Here is a 17,032-nt window from a genome sequence, read left to right on the forward strand (position 1 = left end):
CTAAAATTAAAACTAAAGTCAAACTCCCCAGTCCAAACTAAACAAAAAATAAGAGGGATCCACCTCATTAGCCAGTGAAACACACATGTGCCAGCCAGTTAAGTGAAGAGACTAATGATCTTTAACAGGAAACATTTTCCTGTTATTTTCCATAGTTGTTATAGTTGCTATTTTTAAATGATAAACATGGGAAATTTTTATTATGTTTTAGTGTCCTTTTGGTTTCAGCAAAATTAAAACAAAGCGTGGTGCATAAATGTTTGTCAGTTTCATTATAACTTAATTTTTCAATCATCTCATTTAAAAACACAGGACTTCTGTGATTCCGGTCTCAAATTTTCACAGCAGATCCATCTCATCCAACATCTGGCAGATATGATTCTTTAAAAAGTCTTAATCCTAACTTTGTCAGAGCTGTACTATTTAGACCAAATGTGAATCAATTATTAAATGCAAAAGGATATTCAAATGTGTGGCAACATTTTGGTATGATTTTGATCATGAAATTGTCAAATTATCATTGTTGATCAGTAATTATTATTCATTTTGAATCATCATAGAAGCTTTTTCCCCCCCTGGTTTAGCCAATCAAATTAGATATATAAAAACCAAAAAAGTAAATGAATGAATATTATAGCAGCAATGCACCTAAAACCGTATTGTTGTTGAAGAACTGTAGTTATTATAAACATCACACTAAAAAGACACACAGCATTAGATTTAAGCTGGAGGGATGATCTAACAAATCTTTACCTTTTTATAATATCACTACATGTTTCCATGCAAGCTATTTTTAATTTAATGAAAATACGGAAGTGGTAGCAAAGACACTACTAAAAGGATAAACTGTGCACATATACATATTAAGATGTAAAAGAGTACATCTTATACAAGCTTGTACTAACTAGTTTACACCCTACTGCTGGTACATGTGTTGTGCACCCACAAGGCTATTGCTCTCATATCATTGTTCTGTAATACAGCAATGAGATGAGTCTGAAAGCCCGTTCTTATTCATGGCATTCAACACGTCTATGAAGCAGGGCTTATGTTGGATGCTAGCTAGTTAGTCTGATGAGTGCAGAGCCTGTTATATGAGGAGAGGATTATGCATTGTGAAATGTGTTATCTATCAACACTTAAAAAGATGCAGTGTTGTGATTATGATGCTTCTCTTTTTAAGTGAGGAGTTTAACAGAAGCAAGGTTGCTTTGTTAGAGAAAAGGGTAGTCTAGCAACAGTGGTTTACTGGTAAGCACTAGGGGTTAAAGATCAAAAGGTTCAAGTACTGTACCACTTCCAGGGGTCAGAGAAAGGTGATACTCTACCTGTATTCTGGTGTCCGTCTTCCACTGCCCCTCCTTCGAGGCAAATTTGGAACGATAAGAGAGTAAGGACAATGATGCACCTGAACCCACAGAACCTGCATACTGCAGCTGATTACTGAGCCACCAATACTGATATCATACAGTATCTATACACATTCACTTAGTGTTGAATACTGTACTACAAACACCTACAAAAGGTGGGCATTTGTCCATTTGTGAGTTCATTCTTTAGAACCCCTCTGTTTACAAAGACAGTTAAAACACTGACATTGTGCAATGAGGTATACAGACTTTGAGAACATAAGGTAATGAAATGAGAAAAGCTTGTTTTCAGGGGTATGTTGCTGGGCAACACTGACACAAAAGCAAATTACTCAGTACTCCTGAGTATGGAGCAGGTTATATATGAGAAGATTATATAAGGATCAAATTATCTTACCTTTCTTCTCCTTTTTCTCCTCTTCCTCCACACCAGCCCCCAGCAGTGTAAAGATGATTCCAGTCTGAGAGTTGACACCGACAGCCGTCACCACCATGCGGCCCGAGCCCTCCATCACATGGGTCCCTAAAGAAAGCGCAGCAGTTTCTATATTACAGATATGCATACTTTCAGTAACTTAAAAAAAGATAAACACTTCTGTTACTTTTTAGAGCTTTTCTAGCAAAAGTTGACTGTTAATTTCTATAACAGCTCATTCCTAATACAAAGACTTATGCGACTAACTTGCTCAATCAATAACATTAAAGCGCTTTACAAACAGGTTAGTTGATCTTGTTATGTCCCAATCTTAATAAAATCATATCTATCAATGAATATGCAGAACCTGTAGACTAGGAGAAAGGTTATAGGAGCAGACGCTGTCTGGCTTCCATTTATATACAGAGTAATACTGGCTAATCTTGTTACAGTGGGCTTAGCTGTATCCATGTGAAGAGTGCATAGAGAGCAAAAGAGGAATACGTTGATTGATGCTGCAATCTTGAGACCCACTGGGAACTGTCCAGATTGGGCATTTGGTATTTTTTTTTATTCTTTCAGAGTTAGTCACTTCCTGCTGTGACAAAACAAATTTCCCACGTGTGGGACTAATAAAGGTTATCTTATCTTATCTTATCTTATCTTAGACTGTTAACAGTGACCAGTGCACTCAGTAGGGTAAAATGGGAGTCTTGACGCACTGGATAGCAAGCAAGGTGAAGGCATGCTTTAAAGGTTACATTTGGTTATGGTGAGGGTAACATTATGTCCTGCTTCTATTTAACATTCTAATCTAATGTTCATAACTAGCCAGTATAGGGTGTGACATGTTGCATAGCGGATGTGTCATGCTTCCTGACTGAAGATTGATCCTTCTCATTATATCCAGTGGGCTCAAATCTAGTTAAGGGTAAGAGGAAAGCATCATGTGTGGTAAAGTTAGTCAGGACCACAAGGCTGCAGCTTGTCTCTTCTTTTGGCCTGATACATTTTTTATTTATTTATTTTGTGTTGGGTCAGTTGGAGGGATTCAGGAGGAGGAAAACACTGGTGTGATTGATGATTAGCATTACAGCAGGATGGCAAATTGGTTGTTGTGATTAAAGGAGGCTGTGTCACACAGCACTCTCCTGTTGCATTACCTATACTGTTACTTTAGAATGGCTTATATATCAGTGTAGCTGATGTCAGACCTTTGATTCACGTAATAAGACATGATGGGCATGTCGCTGTTAAGGAACTGTCCACATGCTTTTCTGAATCTCCATGCTGTGCAGCCACCTATGGTCTTCTGTCACTTCTGCTCATTTATGCATGACAGTGACATCACACATATTAACAAGCAACAAGAATCAAACCAGAACACAAAGCTGGCTTTCATCGATCACAAGTAAAGTGAGAAGCCAGGAAAAAGTGCATATTGATTCCAAATTTACATCAGTGGCTTCACTGACCTAAAAATGGGGGATTACTATATATGTCAAAGGGATTAAAAATCTCAAACATCTTAAAGACAGAGTCCTTCAAAAATCATGAGTAATAATTTAAACTCTCTTTCATTTCATATAAAATGTGCTAGAGTGACAAGTTTAACACACTAATAATGTGCCAGACTTGTATTTGCACACAGAACATCATTAACCTTGGGGAAAATAAGTTGGTGTAGGTGAATACGAGGGTAATTAAAGAAGGGAGCAAAAAGTCACACAGCTAATTATCTGCAGCAAAACATACTAATATGATCCGATTAGCCCACATTTCTCTTATCAGGAATATTCTTAAATTCTAATAATCCTGCAGTCCAAGAACCGCACTTGTGTTTCTGCTGCAGCAAAAAGCAAAATGGGTAAAGAGAAACATTTGATTAAAAACAATGTTTTTCAAGCTGTCACTGGCAGAAAAAACCCCAGACTTGTCTATTTGTTGTTTTGTTTTTCCAAACAACATGCAGGGAAAAATGGCTGTTACAAACACTATATAACATTCATAAACTACACTAAACTGAATCCATACCAGACAGCAGCATTGGGTCCTTATCTGCAGACTTCTTGACGTGGTCAGACTCTCCGGTCAGTGATGACTCATCAATCTTCAGGTCATTACCCTGGATCAACACACCATCAGCAGGAAGCAGATCACCTGTAACAATGAAAGAGGCTTTGTTGCTTTCTAAGTACTAAAAAAAACAGGCTCACTCAGGATAACCACATTTATTCTGCACCATTGTGAGGCATTACTGACAGTTGTCACTCACATTATGGAATTTGAAGATGTGCATGTGTTGCTCAGCATGCATGGGGTCAGTCTGCAGCTAATTAATTGCGTGAATGTAGCTTAACTATGTTTAATTGCTTAAGGTGGACTTCACAACTTTAATCCCCTTTTGGAAATGAGGCTGTCGTCTATTTTCAGCTTATGAACCTAGAAAATTACTTTACACAGAGCCAACTGTGGTAGCCAGTAAGCACGTCCAACGAAGCCAAACTAATCAAAATATTCTAGGAAGTTTGATTAGTTTTGGTTCATAATCATAATTAATTATTGTAATCTTGACAGTTTTGTTGCACCTACCATATTTGATCTGTGCGATATCCCCCACCACTATGTCAGCCACAGGCAGCTGGATGACCTGGCTACCACGGACCACCTGGAATTTCTGCTCCTGCTCAATGCGGCTCTGCAGCCCACGAAACTGCTTCTCCTTTGACCAGTCATTGAAGGCCGTCACCAGCACCACACACACTACAGACAACAGGATAGCGGCACCCTCAATCCAGCCAGCATCTGCCTCACCCTCATCTTCCACTCCACCTGCTGCTGCGCCACAGGCTGCAATTTCAGAACAGTGACAGAAAAGAGAAGCATAGTCAAATAAAGTATATTAGATACATTAGATATTTACACACACACACATATATGTGTGTGTGTGTGTGTAAATATATATATATATATATATATATATATATATATATATATATATATACACAGACAGACAGACAGACAGACAGATAGATATGCATGTAAGCACGCTGCGTTTTCGTACATGGATAAATGCTGACGCACTCTGTTCACACAAATCAAGTCAACAATTTCATACATAGGTATTTACATTTACTACTAGTGAACACTTCAGAAAAATATACAAAGAGATGTAATCAAAGCTCAAACTGGAAATAGAGAAGCTGCACATAAACACAGCTGTGACTGTGTGTGTAATGTCTTTGCAATTGCAATTGCAATTGCAGTGCATATAAATTATGCACTGCAATACTTCCCTTCACACTAAAAAGGAGTAAGGGTATACAGTCTTAGTAATTAACTTATTAAAAAATTAACTTATTAACATAACAGACCTTATGAAATTTGAGTATCTGATCTGTGAAAATACTGCAATCTAAAAATTTCTTTTCCCATATTATTCAGTGTTGGAGCTTCCTTTAAAAAAAAAAGCATAACGCTCTTTGATGCGTGTCTGCACACACTGCAGTCCTGAAAACTATAGCCAATTATTCCTCATACGACTGATGACAGCATTTCACAGGCTTAGCCCCAACAGCAACGTTCAAATGTAGGCTCTAAATCTGTCTTCTCTCTTAGGGGGAAGCTTGTACTCTCATTCAAAACGCTCTCTTGATTTCAGGTTGATGCTAGAGTGTGGGCAGTGACAAGGTCAGATGACGTACATATTTTAGATTTATTTAATAATCTATTCCTTATGAACTGGCTTATGGAAATTATTTGTATGAGCAATATGAGCAATGACTGTGAAATTATATGAACTCTCTTTGAAAAAACCTTAAGTGTATTTACTTCTTTCTCTTGATATATTTGTTCTACTTCAAACGCGGCTCTGCAGTCTACTGGCTGTGCAATCACAGATTGGGGTATATATGGGAATGAAACAAGGCCTATTCCCAGCCCTCCTTGTGCAGCTTCATGTAATTCTCTCGGAGCTATTGAGCTGCACACTCCTGGCTAGCGGACTTCAAAAGCCCACAGCGGAGCGATTTGCTTTGCACTGTAAAACACTTGCAGCTCACAAGGGAATGAGCAGAAACCCCATGTTACAGACATTACATGTGCAGGATGTGCTTTAACCAAAAACCAGACTCCAAGAAGCAATTTGGACCAACTAGTATGCAACATAGTGACTCCAATCAATATGATGTTCATTAAGTAGATACACTGCATTAATTAACAGATTATAGCCTCCTTGATTTGTACTCCATCCGTACGCACAAAAACATACAAAACCATACACTATGTACTCGCTACGATCAACAAATTTAGACAAACATGGTTTGATCCTGTGATTTTTATGTTTTCTTTTTGTGAGAGACAGCTTGATACTTACGAATGCAACAGTGTGCATATTTTGACATGGGTGTGTTAGGCAAACAAAAAAGTACCCAATAAAGCTTTTCAGAACAAAATGAATAAAAACACTCATCTGATCTAAAGCAATTCAATAGTACTTTGTTATTTTTAAAGAACATTGTTAAATCATCAAATAGTCCTGCAGTAGTTTCCCTTCCCTTTTCTTATTCTGCTTGGCAAGACACTGATGGTAACACGGTCAGTGAGTAGCTGTCCATGGTACTGAAATGACGTTTCTTCACACACTAATGCAGCAAAGCACTAAAGCATCTGAAAAAGACGAAGAGCAAATTATTGCATCTACTGCAGCTGACCTTGTCATGGACATGATTAAATAAATGTGCACAAACCTGTGACCTGCATGGGGTGTACTCTCCTTCTTGCCTTATTACTATTAGAATGAACTCCAGTTGAGTAAGTAGCTAAGAAAATGGATGAATGGGTGGATTTCCATATGCTCCAAAGGCACTTTCACATTTTGCTTAATCATGCTGATTTCTATATGGGTCTTTCAAAGTTTTCCTATGTTGCATCTTACGTGCTTAGACATAATAATGAGCCATCTGATTCGACTGCAGTGAATCTTTTTCATATGGAAATGAGCATTAAGTCATCCCACCAGCTTCTATTTCTGGACTGTTGAGCTTTTTGATCTATTTATAAAAACAGTAAACGAGCAGGGAGAGATGTGTGGGTTGATGGTGTGTGATCAGATTGGGGGGGGGGGGGGGGGGTTGTATTAGTTCCCCCAACACACAAACACACACACGCCATAAATATGTTTTCTTGTCGTCAGACTTTCTTTGTCTTGGTATATGTATATGGACAGATGTATAGGTGAAGAAATGCAATATTTGCTTATCACATATATTTAATTTTTTTTCTTTTGTTTTAAAATGCAGTTTACTGCATTAATTTAATTTATACGTAGTATTTCTGCCATTTTATTTGGTCAAATTTGAAAAAAAAAGAAAGAAATTATTGCATCAATCCAAATCATTTCTGTGGACTATTCTTTCATTATTATCATCCTTATCATCCTATCATCCTTGTTTTTGTTCTCACATTTTGTGAGAGATCTGAATCTCTAAGTATCCTTCCATTTCTATGACCTTATGTCCAGCTCTGCCTTTGTCTGTAACACACAAACACATATTCATTTGGGATTTCTCTGAATTAGGTGAGACAAAATGCTTTGAATTCATATCTATCTCAATCGCCCTGATACTGGCTTCTATTCATAACAGTTTAGGTCCCTGATTTACATCCATACATATTCATATCATCTGTGAAAAGAGACTTGCACACTGGCACCTATTCTGCTGCCGGTTAAAGAGAAGCTTGATAATGTATCTACAGATAGTGCAGTTATTAGCATTGCGATACCCTCGGCATTTCTTTGCTTTATTTGATACAGGGAGTTCATTCATAAAGCTAAGCAGCTAAAACGACACAAAGAACAGAAACAAGTGTCCTGACATCATAACTGATGATCAGATTCCAATTAGGCAAATTTATAGTGTAATTATTTGACTGAGTTAGTAAATCATGTATTGTTTGCTACGCTCAAACAACTAAACATGGATTAACTGTGAAATTACTAAATAAATACATCCAACTAATGCAATGGTAACCACTTCTTCATTTTCTAATGTTTCCAGCCTGATGAGACTTTTTAAACCCCCTAAAATGATGACTTGTCCCTTTGGCAGGGTAACTGAATTCCATTACTGTGATAAGGCAGGGCGCAATGACTGATGTAGCTGACTCAGCACCTCGTTATGGTCTCTGTCTTCATTTCCTGTTTCACGGCTCACAAGGCTGATGTATGGGCCCTGGGAGCTCAAGGTTATTTCTCTACTCAACACTTCATTAACCTTCCCAGTACCTTTCTTACACACATTTGACACAGTCATAATCTGCACAAACGAGCACACACACGCACAACCAAAAATTAGCCCTATGCTTGATGAGTCACTTGACCTCTTGAGGCAAGGCCACAAACAAAGTATGACCAGCCTCGGCAATTAAAAAGTGTGTGTGCAAACATGTAGGTGTAAGCACGTTAGCCCGGGCGAGTCAGGTCAGAGGAAGTGATGCCAGTGCGCCAGCACAATTATAGCCCCACTTCCATTCCCCGCAACAGAGAAGATACCACAGATAATGGCGCAGAGCAAAAATGTACAGACTTTAAAGTCACAGGAGCTGTTTCACTCACACTCTCCGCCAGTCTCCCCGGGAGGGTGGTAGAAAGAGAGACCCAGGGAGATCAGGGCAGCGATCTCCAAGATGATGAGGGTAACGTCCTGCAGGGCCTCCCATACCAGTTGCAGGAAGGTTTTTGGCTTTTTTGGAGGTATCAGGTTTTTACCAAATATTTCTTTCCTCTTGTCCAGGTCAGTTTGGGCACCTGCAAGACCTGAAAATGGAAGACACAGAAATAGATAGGGAGACAGAAGCAGATAAAGAGTTAATGTTGCGTGGATGCTTTATCCATCCATCCATGCATCCATCAATTTTATTTTGCTTATCCAATTTAGGGTTGTGGGGAGGTTGGAGCCTATCCAAGCTGCCATAGAGTGAGAGGCAGAGTATCCTGGATAGGCTGCCAATCTGTCGCCCTGCTAACACGGAGAGATAGACAACGATTCACATTCACACCTATGGGCAATTTAGAATCACCAGTTAGCCTAACCCCAGTAACTGCATGACTCTGGACGGTTGGAGGAAGTAGGAGTACCTGGAGAGAATCCACACAGATATGGGAAAATGTGCAATCTTTTTTTAATAGCATAACATAGCACCACAAACAAAATATCTCTAATTACCAGTTTGAGTCATGGTGGACTACAGCTCTGCATTCCTTATATAATTCTGCTCGGGAGATAAGGACCTTATGCTTTGACCTCATCCACCTCCTTGTATGCCATGAACTACTGCACATAAATATCTTTTGCTCTTTTATGCGAAGAAATTCATACTGGCTGCTTGAGGCACAGTTTACTTTTAGATTACAGCCCAGAAAATGATTCTCGTACACGAGCCCAAATTACAACAGTTTCAATGCTTTGACAAGAGCCACAGTTGAACATTATAACGCTAATAATAAGGACATTATATAATCACAGAAGGTTCAGATCTATGCAAAAAGGTTTTGGTCTGTACAGTTTTATTGATTTGAGGGGATCAAATTCAGGGGATGATATGAAAAAAAAAGCATTGTGGTGGATTTTGTATCTCTTACCAGCATTCTTCGCTTACATAATGGCCTTCGAATTTGTGTATAACATGTTAAACATGATATATATATAAATGTTCATCTATAAAATCTGATTTATTACAAACATTACATCAAGCTGCATTAATCTACCCGGCTGCTGTTCGGTGTTTGCTGAGCGTGCACATAAGCCCAGTGTGTTTTCACGGTTGCTCTCTCTGTCTCTTTCCCCCACAAATGCAGACATTACCACAGCATTATGTCATGCGTAGTGCGTCACTGGGTTTCCCAGGAGTGGCCCTGGATTGCACCTGATAACATCGCTGCTGCATGACAATGTTTCACATGTAAATGCGCACCGATTCCCTGCGATAAATTAGTAACATTTGTGGAAAATAAGTGGTCATCCACTAAAGGAGAAGCGAGAAATGATGACAGAGCTGTTTAAAAAAAGAAAGGAGCAAAAATATACAAAACGGAGACGGTGTAGGAGAGAGGCAGGAGATGGGAACAAAAGGAGGGAAGGCAGGAAAGAGAACAATTCCCAGCTCTTACGATGGAGAATGCCCCGGTTACAAATAGATCCGTCTATAAATAACCTTATTATCTATTCCCTTTTAATTGTCTCTTGAGAAAACCTAGCATGTACATCCACTGATCTCCACAGCATCCTGCCTCACATCTTACAAAAGCAAGTGTATGTGCTTGTGTGCGCACATGTGTGTGAGTATAAGCTCGTGACTCTTGAGAGACTGCTTGAGCTTTGTGTGTGTGCATGTGTGCGTGTGTGTTTAATAAGCTTGGCCAAGCATGCCTGCAGTTTGCTTGCAATATCAAACAGTAAGAGTAGAGCTCATATAACAGGGCTTTAGCCAGTTCCAGTTGGTTAGACACACACACACACACACACACACACACGCACACACGCACACACACACGCACACACGCACACACAAAGATAAACGCTGCTTATAAATACATATTTACATGAACCCTTTCTATCTTTTAAAAAAAGTCAATTTCTGCTGATACTGCAGTGATATATGTTTTTTAAAATAAATATGATAAAACAATGGATGCATATACTAATCCTAGCATTCACTTAGATGATATCTGACCTGTTATGTATTAGGCAAAATTCTTTGTGGCGTTACTTTGGTTTAAAATGACCTTTAACCTTGTTAAAACTTTAAACTACATTCTCCTTAAATGCCCTTGAAATGCAAGCTACACTGTAATCAATCTCCCCAGTCATTAAATACTCAGTGTTTCCTGGAAAAGCCTCTGCTTAGTTATCTTTCATTCCCGGATCACTGATTACAATACTGCTTACAGAAAAACATCTATTTGGCCTTTTATGAAATATTGCTTGCCATGTAAATGCTGTCAGTCTACCCAACTAACTGCTCGGGCAGTGGAGGCAGTTTAAACTGTGGTGACACACAAATGAGTCACAACTTTCTCAGAAAGGATCAAGGCTGATTGCAAAGGAGTCTTTGTGTGACCATTCATTACCAAGTAATGAAACTCAAACACAACAAGCTATAATGTCAACAGCATGCAAAGAACATGAACGAATGGCAAAAAACCCTCAAGGTATTTAAATCAAATGTCAAACAGTTCTCTGTTTTTATTAAAGTCATTGATGGTTTCATTTCATTGTCATTTTTCCGCTGCCTTCATAACTTCAGTAGCCCTTCTGTCTCCATCACCCCAACACTACTCCACCTCACTGTACCAAACACGGAGGTTTGTCTACAAAGCACTAAAGTGTGTTACCTCTAAGACTGTAAAGCCCTTCTTCCTCTGCTATTTTCCAATTCCACTGCTATTTAAAGAGTCATTAGCTCGTAGCTATGCCAAACGTAAGCAGTTCCCGTTTAACAGCTGATATCTTTATATAACCTCTATGTGCTGTGTTTGATCATGTGTCTGCTTTTTCTTCATTTACTTGTTAAACAAACATGTTTTCATTTTTACAATGTTTTTTATTTGTTATTCCTCTTCTGTTTCCTTCTGTAATACTGTCCGAACTATTTTGTGTGTAAAGTGCTACACAAATAAATTCAGATTCAGAAGACTTTATTTATCCCTGAGGGGCAATTGATAGACTGACCTTGCCGACCGCACATACAATACAAAAACATCACATTGGGGAGACAGGTCAGACTAGGTAGCTGGCCGGTCAGCCGCATGAGCAGCGTCCCGGAACCGGACTTTATTGTAGACATAAAGTCACTTTATGTCTACAATACTGATGGAATAGTGGGATAAGATAACTAAACAGTATTGTTTAAATATCCTTTGGGAAAGAAAAGGGAAATTTCATTAATATACCAACAATAAATCCTTTTTTCGTTGTTTTTTTCCCACTTCGATAAACGTTTGGATTATTTTATTACTCGTGGAAAAGACCGCATCGCAGGCTATCAGTAATGACTTTTCTTGGTATTCTGGTTCAGGGCTAAGATAAGCTGTCCAAACTTCTGTAACCTAAGAGAGATTTCGGCTCCAAAAACATTTTTAGCTCATTGTGATCAGAAAACTTTTTAAGCAGTTTTTTAGTTCCCAGTGAGGATTATTAGCAATGCATCAATTCTACCTTTCCCCGGCGACTCTTCTCGTATACTAAATGCCTGGCAATATATTTATCAGTCAAAAGCAGCAAGACCTGAGATCAAAATCCACACTGGCAAATGGCACCGGCCTAACATCCGAATTCCAAATGACAAGGGACAGGAAAAGGAACTGTAAAAAAACAAAAACAAAAAAACCCCTGCATGAAACGAAATTAGATTTTTTTTTGCACTCAGAGGGAATATGATGGTATATTTTAACAGTTGCCCTTTTTTTGTCAGCAACTAAAAATAGATCTCCATGGAAACACTATGCATCCCACTCGTTGAGTGGAAATACCCGCAACTCTCAACCTCAGAGAAAGTGTGAATAAGTAAGTGGGTGTCAGTTTTTGTGCGCTTCGTATGTGTGTTTTGTGTTAAAGTGAACGCATGCCTGCGTATTTGTGTGTGCGCAGACCGAAATAACGAGATGACCTCTAAATGTCCTTGAAAAGTATGCTCGTCAGCGTTGTGCGGGAAACAAAGGGTGTTTTTTTAAAAATACACATAGTGAGCTGAAGGTCGTTTTTTGAGGTGTTTCAGCAGGTCCCTTCACACCCCACCCCCCCCCCCCCCCCTTTACACTTGTCTGCCTCAACTTTTTTTCCCTCTTTCACTGTGCGCTAAAGTGTCCAAAACAAGTTGCCATGGCAACACAATTCGATGGTGATGATGATGATGATGATGATGCTGATTCCCCCCCCCGCCACCCCCCCAAAAAGCAAATCAATAGCTTCAACATTTATTTTCAGCTTTCACCATTTTGAAAGGGAAATAGAGTGTGGTGGTGGTGGTGGTGGTGGTGGGGGGGGGGGGGGGGGGGGCTGTTGAGGTGTGACTCACAGAGCACAAGAGCAAGAGAACAAGAAGAACAGAGAGATGGGGACTAGGCTGGATGTGGAGTAACTCTATGAATAATAACCCATCAGTGGATAAAATGTGGATAATTATCATGCTCTTATTAGAAGAGGGATTGATGGAGAAATGTGTCACAGTGTCCTTGAGAATGACCTCCATAATAATGACATCATTTTATGCCATAAAGGAGTAGAGGTTTGTTACTGTGTGTGCAAAGGCAGAATAAAGGCAACATGGATAAAATGGGCAGGTATAAAATACTGTAAGAAAACACTATGACATGTAAAAGATACGGTATAAATGATGCATTGTGGCTGCAGAGAGGATGTGAGACAGACAAAGGTAGGAATGTAAGATTCAGAGAATATTAGATAAGGACACATTACTACAAGAAAAGGAAGAAAAATATATGTAACAAGCAAAAAAAAGAAACACCTTTGTGTCCTCCAATAATCATTTAGAATGACTTTTTACTTTTCCTTGCTTTTACGCTATATCTTTAATTCTTTACATTTATTCACGCATCTGTATTAAAATACTCTGAGAGCTACTCGAAAAATCTCTTGTATGCTTAATATATTTCATATACTTGGCCAATAAAGTTGACTGTGAATCAGTTAGTCTGTGTGTAAACACTGATGCAAATGGTTCATGGCTTAGTGATATTGTTTAATATATAGTATATTTAATCAAAGTTCAGTTTCCAAGGCGATGCATTTTCTCACAGCACACATGCTGCCAAGCTGTTTTCTTTTTTGATGAAAATAAAGTTCAGAGAGTCCTGCAAAAAATAAATAAACAAATAAATAAAATACATGTGAGGAGATAGAAGTAAGCAAAAGCCTGAATTAGATCTGCTGACCCATGTCTCACATGCTGCTCCCCAACTGTGTCTGCTTGCAGCAAAGAGGACACTCTGCCATTCACCACAAACAGTGCTTAAAGCGTGTCTGATACTTTTGCTGTGTGCATGCATGCCCATACATGTTTAAGCTGATGGGGTTTTTTAAATACTGTTTTCATTCTCTGCAGATGCTGATCGCCAGTATCCACATATAGTAAGAGAATATGTGCCATCGCGTCTTTTAAACATGGTATGACTGAATATTTGGGGTTGCCAACAGTGTCTTTGATGGACATGAGTGTACTCTAGTTTAAGGAGTTGTTTTGTCTTAGATTTATAGACTATTTAATCAGTGCTTGGGTGCACAGATTCTCTAGGGACTCCACAGTGTGTCAAGATTCAGAGTGAAGAGGCCATGGCAGGAGGCTTGTTCTCCACGCACCACATATGCAATCTTCCAGTTTTGCTCACAGACCAGATTATAATCAGACATATTTTCAGAAGCCAGAGATGCAAGGAAACATAATGCTCCGTGTGTAAGCATGAATGAAAATTCTTTCATTTCATGAGGATTCAAGGTCACACAAACACTAATATGTGAGTACATGCACATGCACAAGCATACATTTATCTTTCCTTCTCCTATGGTCAGCCCCAGCTAAAAGCTAATAGGCTGGAAACTGAAACTATGCAAAACCATGGTTTTTGCATAATAAGTGCACAATAGTGCTGTCCAGAAGTTCAGAGCCACCTCTTATTTCTTTATATTTTGCTCTCAAAAAGCCAGATTTTCTTGGAATTTGTTTAAAGTGGTCTTGAGCAATAGTTACTCAGGCTTTCTGCAGGGCTTTTACCAATTTCTTTGGAAACTAACCTTTTTCTCATTATTTTTCAGGTCGGTCCATACAGCTGGCTATTTTCAGACTAATCCTTTTTGTTTGTTGGGCCACTTAACACTGACCTGTAACTCACTCAAGCATTAAAAAAGGCACTTAACTGAAGGGGTGAAGCAGTATTGTGTCCACATATAACAGATAAACATAAAAAGTACAACCTTTAAATCATATCTTTATATATTATATCTGCTTTTGTTTAATTTTCAATAACAACAAAGAAAATACTGACATATGAAAAACATCTGTCCCTTCAGTTTATCCATCTTACTGTTTACTCTTCAGAAATAGTCTTGGTGGAAAGTTGGCTGTCAAGGAGCCATTGTTAAGGAAAGGAGAAAAAAGCTGAGGTATGCCAAATTGCACAAGAACTGGACTGAAAATCTGTGGCAACAGGTCTTCTTTGTTCCAGATTACTAATCCAAATTTAAAACTTCAAGATCAAATTATAATCAGAATGGAGGAGGTCAGGAGAGAGGTCCAGTAAGTGTCTGCAGCCATCTGTAAAACACAATGTAGGCTTTGTTGAGATCAGTGGTCTTGGGGATCTTGTCAAACGTGAACAAGGAAAAGTCTTCAACATTTTGATCCACTGTTCATTTTTCAGCGTGAAAATTATCCCGAACAATGGACTAAAAGCGTACCTCAATAGAAAAACACACAATGAAGTGCTATTGGTCATGGACTGGCCTCCTCAGAGCCCAGACCTAGACATTATTGAAGTAGTCTGAAATCATCTTGACAGATCATCTTCAAAACACAAGCCTGTCAACAACCAAAGAAGAGCTTTCAAGCCAGAAGTACTATTCCTGAAGACTACTTAAAGAAAGGACAAGCCTGACTAAGAAAGTTCAGGCTGTGGTGAAGACTAAAGGTGGCCATACCAAATACTGACTTTCAGGGTAGTTAGAAACCTACAAACTCTTTTTTGCCTTATATATTGTATTTCCATTTATGTTTGCACAGTTCTATACATATATGATAGATATAGAGTTAGTAGCTTGTTAGCTTAGCTTAGCATGACTAACACAAAAATAGAGGGTAAAGGCTAAACTGGCTCAGTCCAAATGCAACTAAATCCACCTAACAGTGCCTCTAAAAGTCAGTAATTAAGATATGAAAAAATACAACATTTCAACATTTTATTAGTCGGGTTATTACTGGGCCTGGTTGCCATGCAACTAATGGACAACTCAGCTAAGTTACTGTGGGGGGGTTTTCTCCAAATGTCAAATCATTAGTCTTAGACATCTACACGTCCACGTCTTACACAGCCGAGGTGATTTTTTTTTACTTAGCTACTACAAGCTCACATACAAGCTCACTAGAAACGCAATTTTCACCTGGTCTTAAAAGTTTTTATTACAAAGACAAATAAAATGCTAAGTCTTTACTTAGTCCCCGGTGTTACATAAATTGCTAATAACTAAAAGGCTCAAATGGCAGAGCAGTGTGTCCCACCAACCACAATTAAATGTATGTTGCAATGCCGAAAATAAAATATTCACTAATGTGTGACCGTGTGTGCATGTGTGTGTGCGCATGAGAGTCTGTGGGGGCAGCTGTACAAGTGGGTGAGTTTTGCTGTCAGGCACTGTGCTCTATGAGTCTGACTCATGCGAGAAATGGCAGAGTGGAGTGAGACAACGCAGCTCACAGCTCGCGCTCTCTTACAAACACATACATACACAAAAACACGCACACCAGGCACTCTGCAGGATAACTGATAATTACTTATCATTCGTACTTTGCAGCATATATCAGCGTAAATGTTGGAAGGAAAATGTGTAGTGACAATTGAATGAACATGGAACCAAAAATACAGGCTCAAAAACATAAATAAAGCATTGAATATTTAATTTAAAGCTTTGAGCCAGTATACACAGCTCCATAATGATACTTTTGTGCAGAGCTTTTTCAAAAGAATGACAAGAAAATCAATCATGAAGTATTTCTCTCTACTGAAGTGACAGATGCTCATATCACAGAATTTGAATGCCCAGAGGTTTAATTTACACCTCTTCGAAAATCTTTTTGGAGGCCTGAAAAGTAGCACATTGAGAGCAAATGTAGGGGTGGGGGGTGGGGAGCAGGCTCCTTGTGACTCATAAGCAGTTCATATGGCTCCTTTCAAAATTCATTACACGGTTATTTATTCTGTGAAAATGATGCACATGGGCGAGGTCCACACCACAAACGGGGGCGTACATTAGGGCTGCACGATTCATCATATTAAGATCTCTGCGCAATCTCATTCTTAACAATTCTGCTGTGTTTGCATCTAATGGACAGAGATGCTGCATTGAACCTAGCTTTCAAAATATTTTCAGAATTAAACAGAAAAAAAGTTTGAAATTGTGGAAACTTATCTTAAAATGAATCCACCGAAAGTGAAAAAACAGAAGAAAAATACAAGTGC

General features: G+C 38.8%; 1 protein-coding gene across 8 annotated transcripts in view; it reads right to left on the bottom strand.

Annotated features, from left to right (window-relative positions):
- atp2b2 (ATPase plasma membrane Ca2+ transporting 2) overlaps positions 1-17,032 on the bottom strand; it is a 93,938-nt gene that overhangs the window by 41,024 nt on the left and 35,882 nt on the right. For 5 of the 8 annotated variants that reach the window (XM_026167719.2, XM_026167724.2, XM_026167720.2 and 2 more), the window contains 5 exons: positions 8,402-8,602; positions 4,378-4,635; positions 3,820-3,945; positions 1,768-1,893; positions 1,329-1,361 (listed from right to left, as the gene is read on the bottom strand). In XM_026167719.2, the coding sequence (XP_026023504.1) occupies positions 1,329-1,361; positions 1,768-1,893; positions 3,820-3,945; positions 4,378-4,635; positions 8,402-8,602 (744 nt within the window). The remainder of the gene's footprint in view (positions 1-1,328; positions 1,362-1,767; positions 1,894-3,819; positions 3,946-4,377; positions 4,636-8,401; positions 8,603-17,032) is intronic. The other 3 variants (XM_026167727.2, XM_026167728.2, XM_026167723.2) reach the window with 1 other exon arrangement.

Source organism: Astatotilapia calliptera, chromosome 5, assembly GCF_964374335.1.
Source record: "Astatotilapia calliptera chromosome 5, fAstCal68.1, whole genome shotgun sequence".
In the NCBI taxonomy this organism is placed as follows: Eukaryota; Metazoa; Chordata; class Actinopteri; order Cichliformes; family Cichlidae; genus Astatotilapia; species Astatotilapia calliptera.